This window comes from Mauremys mutica, chromosome 26 (genome assembly GCF_020497125.1).
Source record: "Mauremys mutica isolate MM-2020 ecotype Southern chromosome 26, ASM2049712v1, whole genome shotgun sequence".
In the NCBI taxonomy this organism is placed as follows: domain Eukaryota; kingdom Metazoa; phylum Chordata; order Testudines; family Geoemydidae; genus Mauremys; species Mauremys mutica.
This window is the reverse complement of record NC_059097.1, coordinates 8293724-8314959: the sequence shown is the minus strand read 5'-3', so window position 1 is coordinate 8314959 and position 21236 is coordinate 8293724. Positions and strand designations below refer to the sequence as shown.

The 21236-nt window shown below is 52.5% G+C and overlaps 1 protein-coding gene across 1 annotated transcript; it reads left to right on the top strand.

The window, feature by feature from the left end:
• Positions 1-761: 761 nt before the first annotated feature.
• Positions 762-15524, top strand: LOC123356662 (zinc finger protein 436-like). Its single transcript, XM_045000052.1, has 8 exons — positions 762-793; positions 2182-2204; positions 3520-3635; positions 3920-3952; positions 5571-5638; positions 6298-6424; positions 13707-13820; positions 14191-15524. Exons 3-8 carry the CDS (start codon positions 3533-3535, stop codon positions 15141-15143), a joined length of 1398 nt encoding a protein of 465 aa, XP_044855987.1. The 5' UTR covers positions 762-793; positions 2182-2204; positions 3520-3532; the 3' UTR covers positions 15144-15524.
• Positions 15525-21236: the final 5712 nt, after the last annotated feature.

Below are 21236 nucleotides of genomic sequence, written 5' to 3'. Positions count from 1 at the left end.
AGGAGCAGCAGCAAAGCGAGGAGCTGCTGGTAGGTGGCCAGAGCCCCCTGCCCCTCAGGTTTGCCTGGGATCACAGTGCCCTGAGTGACGGTGAATGCAGGGCCTGGCCTGCCAGCCTCAGCCAGGGACCCATCCCCGCTGGAGCCCAGGGAGCCTGCAGGGTCAGACACAGGGGTAACATGATGCCCTTAGGACGCAGGAGGCTGCTGGGCAGGAGAGGGTCAGTCTGTGTTAGCCCGGAGCCCCTGCCCACGGGCTGTCTGGATGTCACAGTGACCAGGGATCCTTTCTAGCTGTGGCGGGAGGGGGAGGGGAAGCAGAGGAACTCTGGGCTGCAGAGATGGAAGGTTTGGCTCAGTGCAAGTTGATGAGGTTTTGGGGAGAAAAATCCCCCCTGTTTGTGATGTACAGCTCACCTCTACTCTGATCCCTCCTCCCTTCCTGGGGTAAATAACCTTCCCATCCCCCAGTGCAAGAGATCCTGTGCTCTGGTAAATAACTCCCCCACCCGCCCAGAGGTGCATTTATGGTTCTCCCCTGTTACCGAGCCACCCTCTCTCTGTGGTTGCAGAAACAGACAGCAGCCGAGAGGCAGAAGATCGTCTGGGAGTGGCAGGAGCTGCGAGGGTTTCTGGAGGAGCAGGAGCAGCGGCTGCTGGCCCGGCTGGAGGAGCTGGAGGGAGCCATTGTCCAGAGAAGGGATGAGGGCGTCTGCAGCCTGTCCCGGGAGATTTCCGTGCTCAGCGAGAGGGGAGGAGAGAAGGGGCAGCAGCCGCTGAGCCAACCCCTGCAGGTCAGGCTGTCATTGCAATGATCATACGCAGCGTTTCTAGAGGCGCTTCTGAGCCGGGGTGGGCAAAATACGGCCTGCGGGCCAGACCCAGCCTGTCTCTCATTTCTCTCTGGCCCGCCAGCCCCTTTGGCTGCCCGCTTGCGATCTCTGTGCCGCTAAAAGTCCCATGGCGCAGTGGGGCACTCAGGCACGGTGCCTGCCTGCCTGCCATGGCCCCATGCTGCTCCCGGAAGTGGCCGGCTGCTGCTGGCATGTCTTTGCGCGCTGCCCCCACCCCCAGCACTGGCCAATGGGAGCTGCGGGGGCGGTGTTTCCGGGAGTGGCATGGGACCACGGCAGGCCGACAGGTAGCCTGCACCTCGCACCCCCTCCTGCACCCTAATCTCCTGCCCCAGGTCAGAGCCCCCTCCTTCACCAAACTCCCAGACCTCACACCCCCTCCATTAATACAGTAGAAATGTGTGGCCCACAACGACTTACCAAAATTCATGGAGTGGCCCCGCTGCGAAAATTATTGCCCACCCCATTCTGAACCCTAGTCCCCAAAGCACTTCACGAAGCAGGGTCAGGGCACTGTCCCTATGTTACAGATGAGGAAAGTTAGGCACAGGGAGGGGCAGAGCCCTGATCAAGTCACACAATAAATGCCTTGCCAATGTCCAGGGCCGGTTCCAGACCAAGCGCGTGCTTGGGGCGGCCTGCCACGGGGGGCGCTCTTCCTGTCGCCGGGAGGGCGGCAGGCGGCTCCGGTGGACCTCCCGCAGGTATGCCTGCGGAGGGTCTGCTGGTCCCGCGGCTCCGGTGGACCTCCCGCAGACATGCCTGCGGAGGGGCCGCTGGTCCTGCGGCTTTGGTGGAGCATCCGCAGGCATGCCTGCGGGAGGTCCACCGGAGCCGCGGGACCAGCGGACCCTCTGCAGGCGTGCCTGCAGGAGGTCCACCGGAGCCGCGGTCCCGGCGACACCCAGAGCGCCCCCCGCAGCGTGCCGCCCTGCTTGGGGCGGCACAATTCCTAGAGCTGCCCCTGCCAATGTCTAACTGCATTTGGGCTGGAGGGTGACATCCCCTCCCTGCCATGCCGAGGCCCCAAGCCAGCCCTAAGGCCCCTTGTCACCCCACTGAATGGGATAATGGCGTAGGGGCTTGTGGGGCTCTCAGCACTAGTGGGCATTTCACTCTCAAGGCAGATGAATATTTCCTTCCTGTAAAGTGCCTGGGCAGAAACTTTCCCCCGATGGCAACGTCCCAGCAGAGATTCCTGGGGGGCGGCAGCTGCTCTCTGAACATGACCCCAAGTATCTGAAATGCCCCAAACACCAGAGACTCCAATGGTGGCTCCTCTGCCTGGGACACTCCCCCGACTGCCTCTTCTTTCTCTCCCTCTCCAGGGTGCCGGGAGCACTGAAAGCAGGTGAGTCCCCGGCTCCATTTCACTTCCACTCATGCTCAGTTGTACTTGGAAACTGCACTAAATACGGTGCTTTCCCCTGCCCCTGCAGTGTGATATGCTGGCTTGGTGCCTGTGATCACGTCTCCCCTGGTGGCTGCCTCACAAGGGGGAAAAGCCTGTTAATCTGACAGCTAATGAGGTCCCACCAGGACAGTCAGATATATGGGCCAGACCCAGCCTGTCTGATGTATTTATGTGGCCACCTCACGTATTCACACTGTGCAGAATCTCAGCTTTCAGTTTTTTCGTAAGTTTCTAGGCCTCATGGTTGCAAAGAAACCCTCCCAAATGCAGATGTGGACACTGTTGTCTTTGTGTGTCTGCCAGCAGCCTGAAGCCACGGCTCAGAGGGGTGTGAACTCCCCTGTCCTCCGTTCATCTCATTGCAGGGTCAGCTGAAGTGACAATAGTTTAATGTCAACATTCAATATTCCATGGCCGGTCACTGGTGGAATGGGGAGGGGGTTGGAGTGAAGCCTTTGAGGGGTGGGAATAGGGAGTTTCTGTAGGGAGGGGAGAACAGCGGGGAGGCAAAACAACAAAGAAGAGCTGGAGAAAGGAGGATGGAAAGGAAAGAAAGAGCAGAAATAGCAGGAGCCCGAGCAGGTTTGGGAGGGGGCTGTTTTCCCACGGAGTGACACTGATTGTGACCATAAAGGACTTAATAAAAATGAAAAGCTTCTTTCCTCTCCGAAGGGCAGACTCTCCCCTTGACATCTGTGCCTGGGTGTCCCACTGAGAGCAGTGAGTGCCCTGCTCTGAATGGAGCCGTGTACGGAGTGTGAAATGGATGCCCTGGCCCACTGACCATCGCAGACAGTGAAATACGTCCCTCTCTGCCAAAGGAGCTGGACACCCCAGAGTTATGGCTTCAGCTGAAGGGCTCTGGGCTTTTGGCATTAAAGGGCCCAAGCTCATTCCCTGCTGAACACCTGGGCTCTGTCTGGGGCCACAGTGAGCATGTGAGACATGCCTACTCTTTGGTCCATGTCTCCTTCCTTTCCCCGTAATCCCGGTGCCGATGCCCCTTGCTACCGGAGTAACCCAGCACAGGCTCAGCACCCTACAGAACCAGTGTCCCAGAGAAAGCTCCAGAACCTGTCTCTATTCCCCATGTCCCATCTCTGGGGAGAGCACAGGGCTGAGGGCAGGTGACTCACCATAAGCATGATCACCTCAGGCTACAAAGCTCAGGTCCAGGTTTCCTGGAGTTTGAGGGTTGCTGGGCTCAGGGATTGGGGATCCGGTCATTTCTCACCCCTCCTCCTTTCCCCAGCAGGGCGGACGGGATGTTTCAGAAGCCAGAGCCGGGGTTTGCGGAGCTGGAGAAGAGACTCAGCCATTTCTCTCTGAAAAGCGCCATGCTGCAGCAGATGCTGTTGGAATTCAAAGGTGAATTGGAATCCGGGGGTTGTCTCCCCACTAGCTAGAGCAGCCCTGGCCCTGGGGAGGAGTCGGGGACTCTGGTTATGTTACTGACTCCAGGCTCCATCTCACAGCCCAGCTCAGCGAGTCGCCCTCTCTCATGGGAGTAGCCTTGTGGGGCTGGCTCTGTCTGCAGCGGTTGCATCATCCACCTCGGCCTGTGTTGCCATCTCATAGTGAACAGTGATTACATTAATAGCCAATGGGAACCTCCCCTGAATTCTCACCTCTCCCATCCTCTCCTTCTCTAGAGATGCTGCGACTGGAGCTGGGGAGCGACACAGGTACGTGTCTGTCTCTGACAGGTCCTGGGGAGATTTCAGACCAATAACCATGTTAGCGACACGGAGGTGCTGCCTCCAGTCCCAGTGTGCACCTGGAAATGGTGGAACAATGTGAAGCCGGGTGAGCCCCATGATTGATTCACTCCTGCTGTGACGTCAGATGAGGAGTGAATCCTGGTCTCAGGGGAGTGTTTCCCTTTGGGAAAAGGAACAACCACACCTGAAAGGTGTGATATAGGTGAGACTAGAGTAAAACGTCCATACCCTGAACAGTCTGACCGCTTTAATGAGTGGCTGAACATGGCCACATGGGGGCAGCAGAGTCTCTGGAGTGCGGAGGGGGTGGAGCCCAACCCTGGCCCTGAATGAGAGATGGGGCTGGTCTCCTGTGTACAGAGTGGCTGTAAAGGGAGGAGAGCCGTAGATTGTATTTGGGATCATTGTGAGAGAGAAGGGAGCTGCTAGAGTGCATGGCAGTGTGTCCCACACTTTTCACTCTGGTGACCCCTTATTTGAAGTCAGGTTTTGGGCAGGGATCCCCTTACATTTACTGTGAAAGGAAGAATAAACTCTCTCTCAAGGCTGAGCCTCTGGAACTTGGATGGGTGTTTCAAGAGGCTGACAGAACTATTGACCTTGAAAGATAAAAGTGGGAGAGTGAGACTTGCTTTGCTTTAGCTCATAACAAAACTGGTCGTATCTCACGCCCCCTCTGTTGCCTGTCGTGAGTCACCTGGGGTAGCAAACCACCGCTTGAGAAACGCGGACCAGCTCCCTCGTTGTCTTCTATCCCAGTTGGCTCTGAAAGGGAAGAGGGCATTTCTTTGGATATGGACTTACTGCGAACGAGCAGTTAGCTGCTGTGCCCGGTATGGACTGAGCCAAGGAACGATTCATTCCCGGAAAACCCCCATTTCTAAAATCTCTCCGTATTCAGAATCCCAGCTTACAGCTGTGCCCAGTGACCCTTTCCCTGCTGTATCTGTCACAGCCAGAGAGACTGAAACCCCTGCAGTGGTTAGCAGAGTTGAGGATGCAGCACAAAGATTGGATCCAAAATGGCATTGGCACTAGTAGGATAGCGAAGGCCTCCCTGAATAGACAGTAACCAAGTCCCCCAGCCGGAGGGGAGGAGAGAGAACTGAGGAGAACTAAGTGGGGAGAGAGGTCACAAGCTCCCAGACCTGCTCAGCTCCAGTTCCTGTCTCAGCACTGGACAGATTTTATCCAGTCTAGATCCTCTGCCTAGATCCCACTCTGCCGGGGGATGTGCTGCCCTCAGGGACCATGTCGGGTGTTAAAGGATCTCAGTAGGTTTAGCCCTGGGGGGAGGGGGAGGGTCTGCACTGCAATAAAGCGACTGCATGTTTTCCAGTAGGAGAGTCTAGAACATTTCTCTGCAGGGAAAGAGCCTGGGGGATGTGCTGTGAAATGCAGTAAAGCTGCTTCTGAAATCTCTCCAATCCCCCTCCTCACCCTGACATGTTGCTTAATGCACTGCTGAAAGGTGCTCCGATACTACCCTGGTGAACGCAATATAAGAACCGGTAGAGAACAGGTTTTTTTAAAATGAGCACCAGCATGGTTCCCTGAGACTGTTATCCACACAAACTGACAGGCTGCAGAACGGCATCCACCCTTCCCGCCGGATGGGCCCTTCCTCCCGCAGGCGAGGAGCTGGCTCAGGTAGGGATTATCAGGGAGTTGCTGGTGGGTTCCTTCTGCACTGACAGGGGCAGTAAACACAGAGGAGGTGGGAACTTCCGGGGAGTTTAGTCTGGAGGTGGGAGGGGGCAGGAAATCCACAGGGTGGAGGAAAGGAGGGGGAGAGGGTGTGACAGACCTGCTGGGGCTTGTGTGCCGGGGCTTAGATTCTAGGAACAGACCCATGGAGGTTGGGAGAGGAAACTGCCCTATTTCTGTGACAGGAAACACCCCCTTGGACAGAGCTGGAGAAATTACCAGGCTGCCAGTGCTGCAGCCAGAACCCACTAACCAGGGGCTGCTGTGAGATACAAAGGGGCTTAGGGAAGGTGCCCCATCCCGTCACACCAGCTGCTGGCAATGAGAAGGGTGTTTGGATTCCCACCAGGGGGGGCTCCATGTCCTATATCAGCCTGTGAGACATGAGAATGTCCTACCCTAGCAGGGAGAGGGGAGGGACACAAGGGTCTCTCTTTCTCCTCTCATCCTGATGCCTCCTGGCTGCTCTGTGAGGGGTGCGGATGGGACTCTGCTGACTGTGAACCTCCCAGAGCTCCCATTTGATTGGCTCCTCTCCTCCATGTATAGGGGGGCTGTGAGTGGGGCAGCAGGTACTGAGTGTTGGGCTCTTGCTCTTTCAGGGGCCGGTGACCTTCGAGGACGTGGCTGTGTATTTCACCAGAGAGGAATGGGCTCTGCTGGACTCCACTCAGAGAGTCCTCTGCTGGGATGTCATGCAGGAGAACTATGAGAATGTGACCTCGCTGGGTAAGGAGCCCTGTCCCCTCGGTTCTTAGAAGGGGAAATGCAGGGTGAAGGGTCGCATCACCCCACAATGCCACCTCTGCTCTGCCCTGTTTCAGCATCACCCTGACGTGGCAGTGACACAAACGCAGGCGCTCTGCCCTCCCATGCTAGAGAATACTTTGGGAGCAGAGCACAGGAGCAACACAGCACGAAGTCCAACATCTTCTCTTGGCTAAGGCAAATGTGGGTTTAGGTCTGGCATAAAGAACAGAAGTTGCCGACCCCTGGCCAACACTCAAATACTGAGCCTAGTGCACGCAAACCAGCTCAGACTTGCAAAATGTTGCCACCCCTTTATCTCCCTCCCTCCCTCTCCCAGGGATGACTTCTGAGTCATTGCCTTCACTTACCCCTCACTGAACCCTGTAAGCAACTGAGACGTACATGTACGGCACCAGAGTGCTGACAATCCCCTGGCAAGAACACACCCTTGTGCACAGTCACTGGCACAACCTGCACCACTGAGCACTGAAATGAGGCATACGTGGTTCTTCAAGGTTCACAGGCATGTCTCTTCATATCACAGTCAGAGCTCTGCCAAGCTGCTCCAACTAATCCCTCCCCCATCCAGTTACAGCTCCAGCTGACACACTGCACACAGCTGGAGGGCATGCAGATAAATGCTGGCATTCCAGTCTGTGGAACACAACGCAAACAATGACACGTTCTCTTAGTCCTTCCTCTTAGATATTATCGATTCATAGATTAAAAGGCCAGGAGGGACTATTAGGTCATCTGATCAGACCTCCTGTACAACAGGCCATAGAATTTCATCCAGTTACTGCTGTACAGAGCTGAATATCTTGTGCTGAACTAAATCATCTTCCAGAAAGGCATCTAGTCTGGACTTGAAGACTTCAGGAGATGGAGAATCCTCTACTTCCCTTGATAGTTTTACCTTTGTACCAGGCTGACTGAAGTGTTCCCAGCTCCAGGGTAGGGGCTTGGGGCAAAGTTAAGATTGTTGCAAAGGTGTTGTGGGCTTCGGCTTTTCATTTCCTGGTTTTAGAGGTTGGTTTAGCCCCTGTCCATAGAGTGAAAGGCATAAGGCAGCTGCTGCGTGTCTGAGTTAATGACTCAAGATTGTCAAATTAACAGGCTCAACTGGAATGATTTAATCTTAGAGATCAGTACAGCACTATATAGAGCACAGACAGAACTAGGTACATTATCACCCTTTGTTGTCACGCTCAGAGCATGGATCTGTCTCTCTCCTGCATCTGGAGGGGATGAACAGTTTTCATTCCCTCCCAACTAAGTTCCCATATCAGTATCATTAGATAGGGTTTCCGACAAAGGAAACCTCGTTGCCAAGAATATTCTCCCAGAAACATATGTTCTGGTGTCATTTCTCAGTTTACCTGATTTATGTGTGACAGCGTGATCATTTACAGCTGATTGGACTAACAGTTCTTCAAGATAATCTCTCTCAGTGGGTCCTTCTTATCCCCACAGTCATTCTTCCCTGTTGATTTCCCAACAGGAAACATCTGCTGTAGCACTCATCCCTTGTTAGTGTCCCAAGTCTATACGTGCTTATGTCAGCGTTGTAGATATATGTTAAGGAGATGGTTTCCACGAACATCTGGACTTGTGTAGACACGAAGGCGCCCGAGATGGTTAAAATACAACATAATAGATACAATTCCTGAATAGTGATCTGGGCCTTTGAATTCAGACACACTCTTTGCTGAAGGTAAAGATTCTAAAGAAGAGTTAATATATAAATGAATCAAATATACAGAAAGAACTAAAAGTGTTCATAGTAAATAACAGGTATGAACACAGCACTACTGCATTAATGTGGCTTATGAACATTTCATTACCTTGATTTTTTTTAAATGGACTTTTTTTGCCACCGTAACCGTGCGTACCCTAGGGCTTTTGCTGGCATAGCTATTTCAGTTATACATCGTTGTCTTCTTCAGTATGGCGCCATTGTGTTGCTGACAGGGAGGCTTTTTCAGGACATTCGGTCGCCAATTTGATACCATTCAATGTGCTTACACATGTAGCAGGGGAGACCGCAAGCAGGGTGACATCTCCCCCACTTCCGTTACTGACTTGATTTTTCACGTAGGTAACTGACCCAGCTGTGATAGCAAAACTTCCAAGTGTAGGCCACATGAAAACCTGTGTTTGGATTGGAGTACTTTAAATATTATTTCCCCCCAGAAATTTTGGCCTCCGGGCAAATCTTCCAAAGGGAACCCCTATAAAATGCAAAAAAAAAAAAAAAAAAAGCTCAACGCACATTGTCTGAAAGCTGTCAGTGGTGGGGCTCACATTCAAATGTAGCTCAGATTCAGCAATGGCCCCGTCCCGTCCCCTAGAGACAACCAAACACCGTGAGAGCTGATTGCAAGAAACCCTCTGCTGTTAACAGAGCCTTAGTCTTCCTGCACATGCCCATTTCAATCGCTTTGATTCATCAGTTTGGCTCCTGCTGATCTGAAATTCCAACTTTTACAGTTCACTTTTTCAAGACTGCTTCCCCGGAGAGGCAGTGGGTGCCCTGTGCCAGCTGAGATAAATGCCAAGTGACTGAGATCCTTCGGGGGAAGTTAGAAGCTCACATCCATCCTAGGTGTGTGCAAATGTTGTGGCAAGGTTCACACCCACACACACCCCTCCTCCCTACAGACTGTGACCCCAGCCACCGTTTCTAATGCCTTACGCTCCTCCCAGTCACAAGGTGACTTCTTCCCTCTTGGTGGTGTCCTAGGTTGGTAATGAAACTTCTGGGGACTTGGAGGGTGTCGCTCCCCCATCCCTCTCTGCAGCAGCCAGAGTCTCTCTTCCCTGCAGGCTCCTTGGATCTTTGAGGCAGGCCCTCCTGAGATCACACGGTCTTCGTCTTACTTTTCATAGTCTCCTTTTCCAGAGGAATTAGTTTGTTGCTATTGAATTATAATATCTAATTCCCCAAGCGTGTCCTGTCTACTTCAGGAACTATCTGAGGCAATCGCAGCACCAGTAGCAATTGTCTTTGAGAACTCTTGCAGGACATGCGAGATCCCAGAGGACCGGTGGAGGACAAATACAGTACCTGTCTTTAAAAGGAGAACAAAGAGGACCAGAGGAATTAAAGTTAGGCTGACTGATCTATGAAAGCGGGAGAGATACTGGAACGGATTGTTAAACCATCAGTTTGTCAGCACCTGGAGGATAAGAGCGTTATCAGGAATAGGCAGCATGGATTTGTCAAGAACAAATCGTGCCACCAACCTAATTTCCTTCTTTGTCAGCGTTACTGGCCTAGGGCAGGGGTCGGCAACCTATGGCACGCGTGCCAAAGCCAATTTTTAATGGCATGCTGCTGCCTGCCGGGGTCCCGCTCAGCCAGCTGCCAAACCCCGACAGCGGGCTGAGCCAGACCCCGGCAGGCAGCAGCATGCCATTAAAAATCCTGCCCGACCCAGCCCCCTCTTCTCCGCTCCCCACCTACCACTCTCTCTGGCGGGGGCTCGGGGCAGAAGCAAGCTTGGTCCTGCCAGCTGCTGCTGTAGGGCAGGCTCCATTGGCAGCCAAGCTTCCCCCTCCAGCGTGCTCCGTCGAGCCCCACCCCCTCTCCCTCCCTGCCGCCGATGGCCCTTGCGAGGGAGGGGAGAAGAGCAGCCCCAGCGCCCTCGCTGCTCAGACCGGGAAGGGGGGCAGGAGCGGGGCTTTGGGGAAGGGGGGCAGGAGTGGGGCGTATCCCTCCAGCCCCCTGCCGTGAGCCGCTCAGGGCAGGGGGCTGGGATCACCCCACTGATCCCAGCCCACCCTCCCAGCTCTCTGCCCTGACCCCTGCACCTCCCTTGCACCCCAGCCCCCTGCATCCCCCCCACAACCCCAGCCCTGATTCCTGCACCCTCCACACGTACCCAGCCCCCTCACACCCCATGCACTGACTCCTCACACGCCCCCAGCCCTCTGCCCTGACTCCTGCACCCTCCACATATACCCATCCTTTCCCACACCCCCTGCCCTGACTCCTGCACTCCCCACACCCCCTGCCCTGACTCCTGCATTCCCCCTACATCCCCACCCTGAGCACGAAATGGGAGCTCCTGCAGCCCCCCTCACATTCCCACCTGCACCCCTTGCACCAGATGGGAGCTACCCAGGTAAGCACTTCACACCCCAACCTCCTGTCCCAACCCTGAGCCCCCTTCCTCATTCTAGCTCCTGGCCAGACCCTGCACCCCAAGCCCTAGCCTGCTCCTTTACTCCCAGCCCTGTGCTCAGTGCAGAGAGAGAGAGGAAGAGAGTGGTCCAGAACCAGGGAGAAGGTAGGTACCCACTCTATGTGCAGGGCCGGGACCCTAGGCTGGCAGCGGGCTGAGCGGGGCCGGTGGCTGCTACCCCAACCGGCAAGGGGCCAGCAGCCAGAACCCCAGACCGGCAGCGGGCTGAGCCACTTGGCCCGCTGCTGGTCTGGGGTGCCAGCCCCGCTCAGCCTGCTGCCAACCTGGGGTTCTGGCTGCTGGCCTCTTGCCAGCTGGGGTCCCGGCCGCCAGCCCCGCTCAGCCTGCTGCCAACCTGGGGTTCTGGCTGCCGGCCCCTTGCCAGCTGGGGTCCCGGCCGCCAGCCCCGCTCAGCCTGCTGCCAACCTGGGGTTCTGGCTGCCGGCCTCTTGCCAGCTGGGGTCCCGGCCGCCAGCCCCGCTCAGCCTGCTGCCAACCTGGGGTTCTGGCTGCCGGCCTCTTGCCAGCTGGGGTCCCGGCCGCCAGCCCCGCTCAGCCTGCTGCCAACCTGGGATTCTGGCTGCCGGCCCCTTGCCAGCTGGGGTCCTGGCCGCCGGCCCCGCTCAGCCTGCCGCTGGTCTGGGGTTCTGGCTGCCGGCCCCTTGCCAGCTGGGGTCCCGGCCGCCGGCCCTGCTCACCCTGCTGCCAACCTGGGGTTCTGGCTGCCGGCCCCTTGCCAGCTGGGGTCCCAGCCCCAGGCGCCGCTCAGCCAGCTGGCAGCTTAGGTGAATGGAACCCCAGGCTGGCAGCGAGCTGAGCAGGCCAGTGGCTTAAGATCAGCATTTTAATTTAATTTTAAATGAAGCTTCTTAAACATTTTGAAAACCTTGTTTACTTTACCTGCAACAGTAGTTTAGTTATATTATGTATAGACTTCTAGAGAGAAACCTAAAAAACATTAAAATGTATGACCGGCACGCGAAACCTTAAATTACAGTGAATAAATGAAGACTCAGCACACCACTTCTGAAAGGTTGCCAACCGCTGGCCTAGGGTATTGCAGGGAGGCGGCAGATTTGCTATATCTTAATTTTAGTACATCCTTTGACACAGGCCCAGATGCCATTCTCATAGGGAAACTAGGGAAATTGGGTCTAGATTAATTTATTATAAAGTGGGTACAAAACTGGTTGAAAGACCGTACTCAATTTTAATCTGCAGCAAGGGTGATTTTAGGTTAGATATGAGGGGAAAATGTAACTACACGAGTAGTTAAGGTCTGGAATAAGATAAGTTGTGGAATCCCCATCACTGGAAGCTTTTAAGAACAGCTTAGATAAATACTTACCAGGGATGGTCCAGATTTCCTTGTTCCTGCCTCAGTGCATGGGCTGGATTAAATGACCTTCTGAAGTCCCATCAGCCCTACGTTTCTGTGATTCTGTCATTCTAAAACCTTCACCATACACTGGGGGATTTTCATGCTCCTTTCCAGTATATCTGACTCACTATATTCCCCAGCTTCTCAAAGTGCTTTCCTGATCCCTAACACCCCTGACATACAGTAACTCCTCACTTAAAGTCGTCCCAGTTAACGTCGTTTCGTTGTTACATTGCTGATCAGTTAGGGAACATGCCTGTTTAAAGTTGCACAATGCTCCCTTATAATGTTGTTTGGCAGCCGCCTGCTTTGTCCACTGCTTGCAGGAAGAGCAGCCCGTTGCAGCTAGCTGGTGGGGGCTTGGAACCAGGTTGAACCGGCAGCCCCCCTATCAGCTCCCCGCTCCCCTAAGTTCCCTGTGCAGCAGCTGCCCAGCAGGCTGGCAATTGCCAGGCAGTTCAGCCGTCCCTCCCCTCACTGCCATGTGCTGCTCCTGCCCTCTGCCTTGGAGGTCCTCCCCGAGACTCCTGCTTGCTGTGGGGCAGGGGAGGGGAGGAAGAGAGGGGCTAATGTCAGGGTGTCCCTCTCCCCCCTGCATCTTCCATAGAGCAGGGCGGGGACACATGACAGGGCTCAGGTCGGAGGGAGCTTGCTGGCAGCAGCTGCGGTCTCAGCAAGCTGATCAAATTAACAAGGCAGTGTGCTTAAGAGCAGGGTCAGCGTACTTAAAGGAGAATTGTGCATATCTCTCTCTCCCACACACAGGTTGTGTGTCTCTGTCTGTCTGCTATGCAGTCTCCCCTCCCTCCATTCCTGCTGCCTTGTAGAGTGTGAGAGTTAACCCTTCAGGGCTCAGCCAATTGCTAGTTCATCATTTAGCAGTAAGGCATTCCCTGGGAAATATACTCTCTGTGTGTGTGTAGTATAGTCTTTTGTCTGGTGAAAAAAATTTCACTGGAACTTAACCCCCCCTATTTACATTAATTCTTATAGGGAAATTGGATTCGCTTAAAGTTGCATTTTTCAGGAACATAACTACAACGTTAAGTGATGAGTTACTGTACGGCACTCAGTGATATCCCCTCTCCTTCCTATTCCTTACCATGCTGAGTCCCACAAACCCATGCTCCCCAGTCCCAGTTCCCCCTATAGAAGCAGCAAAGAGTCCTGTGGCACCTTATAGACTAACAGACGTTTTGCAGCATGAGCTTTCGTGGGTGAATACCCACTTCTTCAGATGCAAGATTCTTCAGATGCAAGATTCTTCTTGCATCTGAAGAAGTGGGTATTCACCCACGAAAGCTCATGCTGCAAAACGTCTGTTAGTCTATAAGGTGCCACAGGACTCTTTGCTGCTTCTACAGAACCAGACTAACACGGCTACCCCTCTGATACTAGTTCCCCCTATGACTGTCTCATTCCCTTTTGGTCTCAGTAAGAAGCAGTTCCAAGGTGACTTCCCCTTGGAGTTTCTTTCTCTGGGTTTTAGGAGCCCCTTTGATGAGGAGTGTCTGGCTGTGTGTTTGCCAGCAGAATTAATCTCCTTATAGGCAGAGTGCCTGATACTGCTGAGCTCCAGAATGTCAATGTTTTAAAATGAGCTGGGGTTTAAAAAAAAAAAAAAGGCCATGTTCTTTGTGACAAAGGTCTCATGAATTCACCTGATTTCACTTGTTTTCCTTCATCTGAGTAGGGTCTCCAGTTTCCAAACCTGAGGTGATGTCCCAGCTGGAACAAAGAGAAGAGCTGTGGGTCTCACATCTTCAGGGCTTGGAGGAAAGAGAGCTCCTGAGAGGAACTTGCACAGGTGAGGAATTATTAGACCAATTCAAATACTGTCTGTGCCTGAAGGACACAGCTGGGATTCCCTACCAGGACCTTGAGAGCTCTTTGAGTTCAGGATTGTCCCCCAGCAGGTGTCATATCCTCAGAGCGGATATTGCTTATGGCTTCCTACCCATTCGTATCAACACGTTGCAATAGCTCAGTTCCCAACCTCCTTTCATCCTGAGCGCTGGGATGGGATGTGGAGACAGAGTTGATCCCCTTCTCTCTCCTCTCTGGGGAAGAGTTTGGGGGATTCATTTCCTGATCTTTTCCCCCCTCTCTCCAGCACTTACTTTGGTTTCCTCTCCCCTTTTCCCTCCCTGCTTCTGAGGTTTCTCTCTCTGTCTCAGGAGATGGGGGGATGGTGAGTGAGAACAAGGAGCAGAATCCAGAGCAGGAAGATGCTGAGCACGTGGAACTGTGCGGGGGATTGTCACAAAGAACTCAAGAAAACATGTCCTGGAGTCGTGAAGAGAGGCAGCCAGAGGAGGAAGTGGGTAAATCCATCAGTTGTGAGGAAAATCACAAGGACCTCAAGGAAACCACAGCCCAGCAGAGAATCCTGATGAGAGAGAGAAAAAACATGTGCCCTGAGTGCGGGAAAACCTTCCCTCGGCGCTCACACGTTATTGAACATCAGAGAATCCACACAGGAGAGCGACCCTATGAGTGCTGTGAATGCGGGAAAACCTTCAGTCGTCACTCACACCTAATCAGACATCAGAGAATCCACACAGGAGAGCGACCCTTTGGGTGCTGTGAGTGCGGGAAAACCTTCACTCGACACTCAACCCTTATCAAACATCAGCGAATGCACAGGAGGGCGCCCCCGTACGAATGCTGTGAGTGCGGGAAAACCTTCCCTCGGCGCTCACACGTTATTGAACACCAGAGAATCCACACAGGAGAGAGACCCTATGAGTGCTGTGAATGCGGGAAAACCTTCAATCGTCACTCACACCTAATCAGACATCAGAGAATGCACACAGGCGCAAGCCCCTATGGGTGCTGTGAGTGCGGGAAAACCTTCACTCGACGTTCAACCCTTATCAGACACCAGAGAAGCCACAGGGGTGTGCCCCCCTATGAATGCTGTGAGTGTGGGGAAACCTTCACTCAGTGCTCAGAGTTTATTATACATCAGAGAATCCACACAGGAGAGAAACCTGCGAGTGTGGGAAAACCTTTGCTCGACAGTCACACCTTATTAGGCATCAGAGACTCTAACAAGGAGAGAGACCCTATGAATGTTGTGAGTGTGGGAAAACCTTCGTTTTTCACTCAGACCTTGGGAGACATCTGAAGATCCACATGGGATAGACACCGTAGACCAGTGGTCACCAACCTGTCGATTGCGTGGCTCCAGGGTGGGGAAGGGGTCGCCGTGGCCTGCTCCTGCTTGCAAGCTCCCACTGGCCAGGAACAGGGCACTGTGGCCAATGGGAGCTTTGGGGGTAGTGCCTGCAGAAAGGGGCAGCGTGCAGAGCCACGTGCCCACCGTGCTCCCTCAGGGGCCGCAGAGGGGCGTTGGCCCCTTCTGGAAGGGGCCAGGGCAGGCAGGGAGCCTGCCTTAGCCTCCCTGTGCTGCCATCCTCAGTAAGTGCTGCCCAGTGGGAGGCTGCACCCGAGCCCCATCCCAGAGCCAGCACCCCGTACCCCCTCCTACATCCCAAACCCCTGCCCCAGCCCCAAGCCCCCTCCCAGAGCCAGCACCCCGTACCCCCTCCTACATCCCAAACCCCTGCCCCAGCCCCAAGCCCCCTCCCAGAGCCAGCACCCCGTACCCCCTCCTACATCCCAAACCCCTGCCCCAGCCCCGAGCCCCCTCCTGCACCCAGAGCCCACACCCTCTCCTGAACCCCAACCCCCTGCCCCTGCCTGGTGAAAGAGTGAGGGTTGAGGAGAGCAAGCAATGGCGGGGAGGGGAGATGGCGTGCGTGGGGCTTTGGGGAAGGGGAGGGGACAGGGCAGATCCTGGGTTGCCCTTACATTCAAAAAGTGATCTTGGGCGTATAAAGTTTGGAGACCACTGCCATAGATGCTCCGAGTGTGGGAAACGCTTCCATCAGAGTTTACTCCTTATTTATCATCAGGGAATCCACAAGTTAGATAAACAGCATAAACACCTAAATATTGTTGCTAATTCCCACATGTGGCCTTTAAGGCTGTCAGTGCAATTTCCTTCATTGTGGTCTCAGTACCCCCAGGTGAGTGGGCCGGTTTTGCTTTTTGCAGCTCTTGAATCCCCAGAGAGCCTTCCTCTCAACTGCTTTGTTCCGTGAGTCATGGGAGTACAAGTCCCTCTTACTAGGAATGCGCATCAGCCCCAGGTGGGGGGAACAGAAACCTGCATGGGCCTGGTGTCATTAGCATTTTTTGTAGTTAGCCAGCTCCAGTGAGCTATCAGATTTAAAATCACAGCTGTGTTTTCTATACTGACATGGCCCAAGTACAATATGTTTCCTAGTTTAGAATCCTGTTGCTAATTTATCATGATGCTAAAACTTTTGCAAATACAACTGAATAACAATGAGAGTGCGCTGAGTGAAGCCGGTTTCAGTGGATCACAGGACAATGCAATGGGAAAATCTGTGGTCCTGATTCTGAGTCATCAGATGTAACCTGCCCTAGAATCGCATTCTGTCTGAAACAGAAAATGTCTTACACCCCTCTGAGATGTAGATTTTTTTCTCTTTCCTGAAGGCTGGTTGGCCACACAACTGGATATTAGTTTTCTTTGGCAGAATGTAGTTCAGATTTATTGAGGACTTGGAGACAAAGTCCCATTTATTTATTTTTGCTTTTCTCCTACGCCTCCGTGATGTCATGGGGAAAGTTCAAATGCAACTCAGTCAGCCGGAGCAAATAGTCCCAGTTATGGGATATGCTACCAAAGAAATGGTAGTGGTTTGAAATCTCCAGTCTGACATGGTGAAGAACAGCACACCCCAAACTGTACAACTAACTTAAGTAATGGATATAATCACAGGGTTGTTCAGTTATTTAGGTCAGTATTATTTCAGATCATCCGGGGAGAGAGTTTCACAGTAAGGAACTATGCAAAATGCCCATGTACTTGTTTCCTAAAACAGTTGTGACCCAGGCCCTTGAGGTGGTTACTCCCGAAGATATTTCCCAGCTAATCCTAATATTTGGGAAATACCGTCTCTAGCAATGCAGTTGTGCAGGAAATAGAGGTGGTTTTTGTTGTTGTTTTTGAATTCACCCTTTGCAATGCTTCAAATGTGTATAAAATGAAATCAGTGTTTAATGTGAGACAGCTGCAGAAAAATGACTCGTTTTGAATAGAAACCCCACCTCTGGTTCTGTATAGTGATTCTCATCCAGGCTTGTGTCTAGTTTCCGATTTAAACAGGTGCAATCAGATGAAGGAAATAAACTTGGCATGTTTGGGGAAGCCATTCCTCACTAACACTGCTGAGACTTTGGGTGGTTTGGTAAAGGATTCTTCTCCAGAGAAATGTAAATTTGCCCTCATCAAGACCAAAGATTGGCAAGAACTACTCAAGTAGAAACAGCAGGTCCCGGGTTGTTAGTTTTCACCGCAGAGATGAAAGCTGTGGTGAGCTATGGTCCAAGTAAAACTGTGTTTAGAACAAAGCTCCCAAGCTCAGCGGCATGGATTAGAGTCCCAAAGGATGCCCTGGTAACCAGGGTGGGCTCAGAGGGGGATGTTGGATGGACTTTATCACACACGCCCGCCCTGCTCTCCAGAGCCCCAGCGGGAGAATCTAGAGAAGGGGGAGCATTTCTCATCTGTATTCCCAGAAGAGCTGCCAGGATTCCTCCCTGACTGCAATTCACTGCCTGTATTGAGCCCTTGCTCTGTCACCAGATTATCCCTGAACAGCTCGCAGCTGGGATGGAGTTTGGGAGGGGAAGGGGTTTCTCCTGAAAGTGATTTTTCGGCTCTAAGGGCATTGGAGGGGATCACTGCACAATCTGAAATGACCAACTTGGTTGCATCCCATCCCCGTGCAACTAAAAAGTCGCTATTGATGCAACCATGGCTACTGTGGTTGTGTTCCTGGCAGTTGGGATAAGTTGCAGAATTTAGACGTGGCTCAAAGGTGAGCAGCAGGAGGGTCTGAGTTAGTGTCAAAATCACAGCTCTCCAATCAGGGACTCATTTATCAGATATTGATGTGAAATACACACAGATTTTTACCTCATATCAACAATTGATGTAAAATCCCTCAGATTTTCCACTTTCCTCTCTATAATTTGTCCTGGGCACACAGATATACACTGTCCCCAGCAGGTTGTCCACCACCTCACTAAGCGGTGATTTTATCTACCTCTCTCATATCCCCCTTAGTCTCCTCTTTTCCAAGCTGAAAAGTTCTAGCCTCTTTAATCTCTCCTCATATGGGACCTATTCCAAACCCCTAATAATTTTAGTTGCCCTTCTCTGAACCTTTTCTAATGCCAGTATATCTTTTTTTAGAGGAGGAGACCACATCTGCCAGGTGTTGTACAACTCATAGTGAGAGAGAGAGCCCTTGCTGTCAAGAGCTGACAGGCGAAATAAACGAAGTGGGGGAGGCAGTTCCCATTTTACAGGTGGGGAAACTGAGGCCCGAAGAGGTGCTGTCCATGTGTGCACAGAGAATAATGGGGCCAAACTGGGAACTGAATCCAAATTTTCTGAGTCAGAGCCAGGCCCTTAACCACAAATTGTCAGTTGCATGGCATAGGCCTCAATGGAAATTTTCAGAGTCCCCTTCATTGGAGGATTTTAAGAAGGGGTTATGCAAACACCTGTCAGGGATGGCCTAGGGATACTTGGTCCTGACAGGACACTGGGTTAGATGGACCTTTGGTCTGACACAACATGACTGTTCTTATATAACATTGCTAATGGGTAGATGTGTGGGGAGGGTTTCTGCATGATAAGGGGAGAAAGGCTGGAGAACTAAGCGTGGGTCTCAGAGAGATTCCCCCACAGATTGCAGAGATCTCCTGCTGCCCACCATCACCCAGCTGTGGGAAGAACAATTTAGAATTGCTGGAGAAGCCACCTTTAAAAACAGAAGCGTAACATGAGAAAATTACATTTAAAAAAGATCAAACCGTCCTGAAACCCAGGGTCACAGTCACTGAGATGACTTTGTCCTGATATTTTACCAGCTGCAGCCACAGCATGAGTCAAATTACACTTCCCGTTCAGAGTCAATGCACACAGAAGAATCCTGAGGCTTTTCAGTCCTTGGGTTCTGCCGCCATATGCGGCGTCCATTCCATTTCAATCCTGCTCCAAGATTTATCATTGCACAAAGCAACGTTAGGCCCTTAAGCTGGGAGAGACCAGAGCAGAGGCTGCATTCATTTAACCTACCAAAAAACAAACAAGCAGAAAAGGAGCTTAGGACCAATGTACTCTCCAGGTTCCTCCAGCCCAACCTTCTGCTGATGCAGCTCAGCCCCCAGCCCTAGAGTGTAGCTTGCATTGCTTAAATTACATGACTGAGGGGTTTCAGCGTCCCTGTGTCCAGAGGAAACCTTCACCCCATTCCCAACCAGATTTTCCTCCATGGGACCACTGGAGGGGCTAGATCCCTGTTTATCTTTTCTCTCTATCTAGGACAAGCTGGGGTGCCTCTATATCCATCCATGAAACACCCACCTCTTGAACACTGCATGCAGCTGTGGTTGCCTCATCTCAAAAAAGATGTATCAGAATTGGAAAAGATACAGAAAACGGCAACAAAAATGATGAGGGGCATGGAACGGCTTCCATATGAGGAGAGATTAAGACTGGGACTTTTCAGCTTGGAAAAGAGACAACTAGGCTATAAAATCATGACTGGTGTGGAGAAAGTAGATAAGGAAGTGTTATTTACTCCTGATAAGACAACAATTAGGGCTCGCCAAATGAAATTAATAGCAGGTTTAAACCAAAGGAAGTATTTCTTCACACAACCTGTGGAACTCCTTGCCAGAGGATGTTGTAAAGGCCTAACAGCATCATGCAGGACACATTCCCTGCTCTGAGGGCCAGTTGTGTGCTCCTGGAGGTTGCTGGTTAATAAGGGTCACTTTGCAGCAGGGCCAGAGTCGATGTGTGGGGCAGAGAGAGTGGGTGCCCTGGACTCAGGGTGCAGAGATAAACTCAGCCCTCTCCCCCGCATTGGGTGGGGGGGGTGCTGCAATCCCCTGCTGGAAGGTCATGGTGGTGGGGAGCACTGTGAGCAGCTCAACCCCTGACCCTGGTGGCAGACGCAGTGTGGGGCGCTCCAGGTGTTCCTGCTATTTCCACCTGCCTGTAAAATCCAGCTTTCCCCAGCACATTCACTGTGGTGCAATTGGGTCACTGTTTCCATGGCTGTACAGCAAAGAATCGCTCCCAGTTGCCCTTCTATCTGCAGCAGGATTAGCCTGTGTCGTTGGTTAATGAGGTGGATCTAGTTGTAGATAGAGGGGGAGGTGCTGATAGGGAGGCTGCCAACCACCATTTTTTCCCTGTGGCTCCAGCCACATGGCAAAAGGAGACATACCAAGAGTTAGTGCAGCCCAAACCTCCCAGTCTGGCTCAATGTCACAAGTTCCCAGTGTCTCCGTGAAAGACAATTTGTGATATTGGGCACAGTGGTTCAAGGTCCTTTTTTTCCCCTCAACATGGAGTGAACTCAGCTCTTTCCCCATAATAGAGGCATGCCATGAAATAACAGTAGCAGCATAAAGCAGTCGGAGAGCGAACATCTCGCTGCCAGGATGTGCTGGATGTGCCCAGGCCCTCTCGGTTTGTCCTCTGTTTCTGTTGCAGAAGAAAAAGGTTCCATGGACTTTAACACTCTGCTTTGCACAAGGGACAGAGAAAGATCTTGCTGTTCATGCATCCGCGCAAAGAAAATTGTGCTTGTGTGTGAAAGAGAGGTGGGAAATTGTCTTCCATGGAGACATTGGGAACTTGTGACATTGAGCCAGACTGGGAGGTGCTTTAACACGTGGTAAAAACATGAACTTGAGTCCAGGAAAAGAGAGAGGAGAAGCCTGAAATTGTTTCATTTGCTGCTGCCAGTGGGAGACAGGGGACAGTAGGGAACTGGAGACATACCAAGGCTGGGATGAAAGGGGAACGTTGCATGGACTTTACCATACAGGCTCCAGCCTGCCTCTCAGAGCCCACAGGAGACAGTCTAGGCAAGGGAGAGTCATTTCTCAACTGCATTCTCAGGAGAAGCCGGTAGCCATCCTTGACCAGAAACCCAGGAGAGCAACCACGGCAGTTCTGTGGAGAGCTCTGGTTCCCAGGAGATCCAGCTAGGAGAGGGACTGCTGGGGGTGCTGCAGTTTTGCAATGGGGAGGAGGGCTAGACCAGTGGGGCTGTCACAGGTGGCTTTGCCAGGGGGGGAGGCTCTAGGTCACATGTTG

Coding starts and splice junctions, on each gene's coding strand:
- LOC123356662 (XM_045000052.1), top strand. CDS start 3,533: ATGTTTCAGAAGCCAGAGCCGGGGTTTGCGGAGCTGGAGAAGAGACTC. Junction 3,953..5,570: donor GGAGCTGGGGAGCGACACAG/GTACGTGTCTGT, acceptor ACAAACTGACAG/GCTGCAGAACGGCATCCACC. Junction 5,639..6,297: donor CAGGCGAGGAGCTGGCTCAG/GTAGGGATTATC, acceptor TTGCTCTTTCAG/GGGCCGGTGACCTTCGAGGA.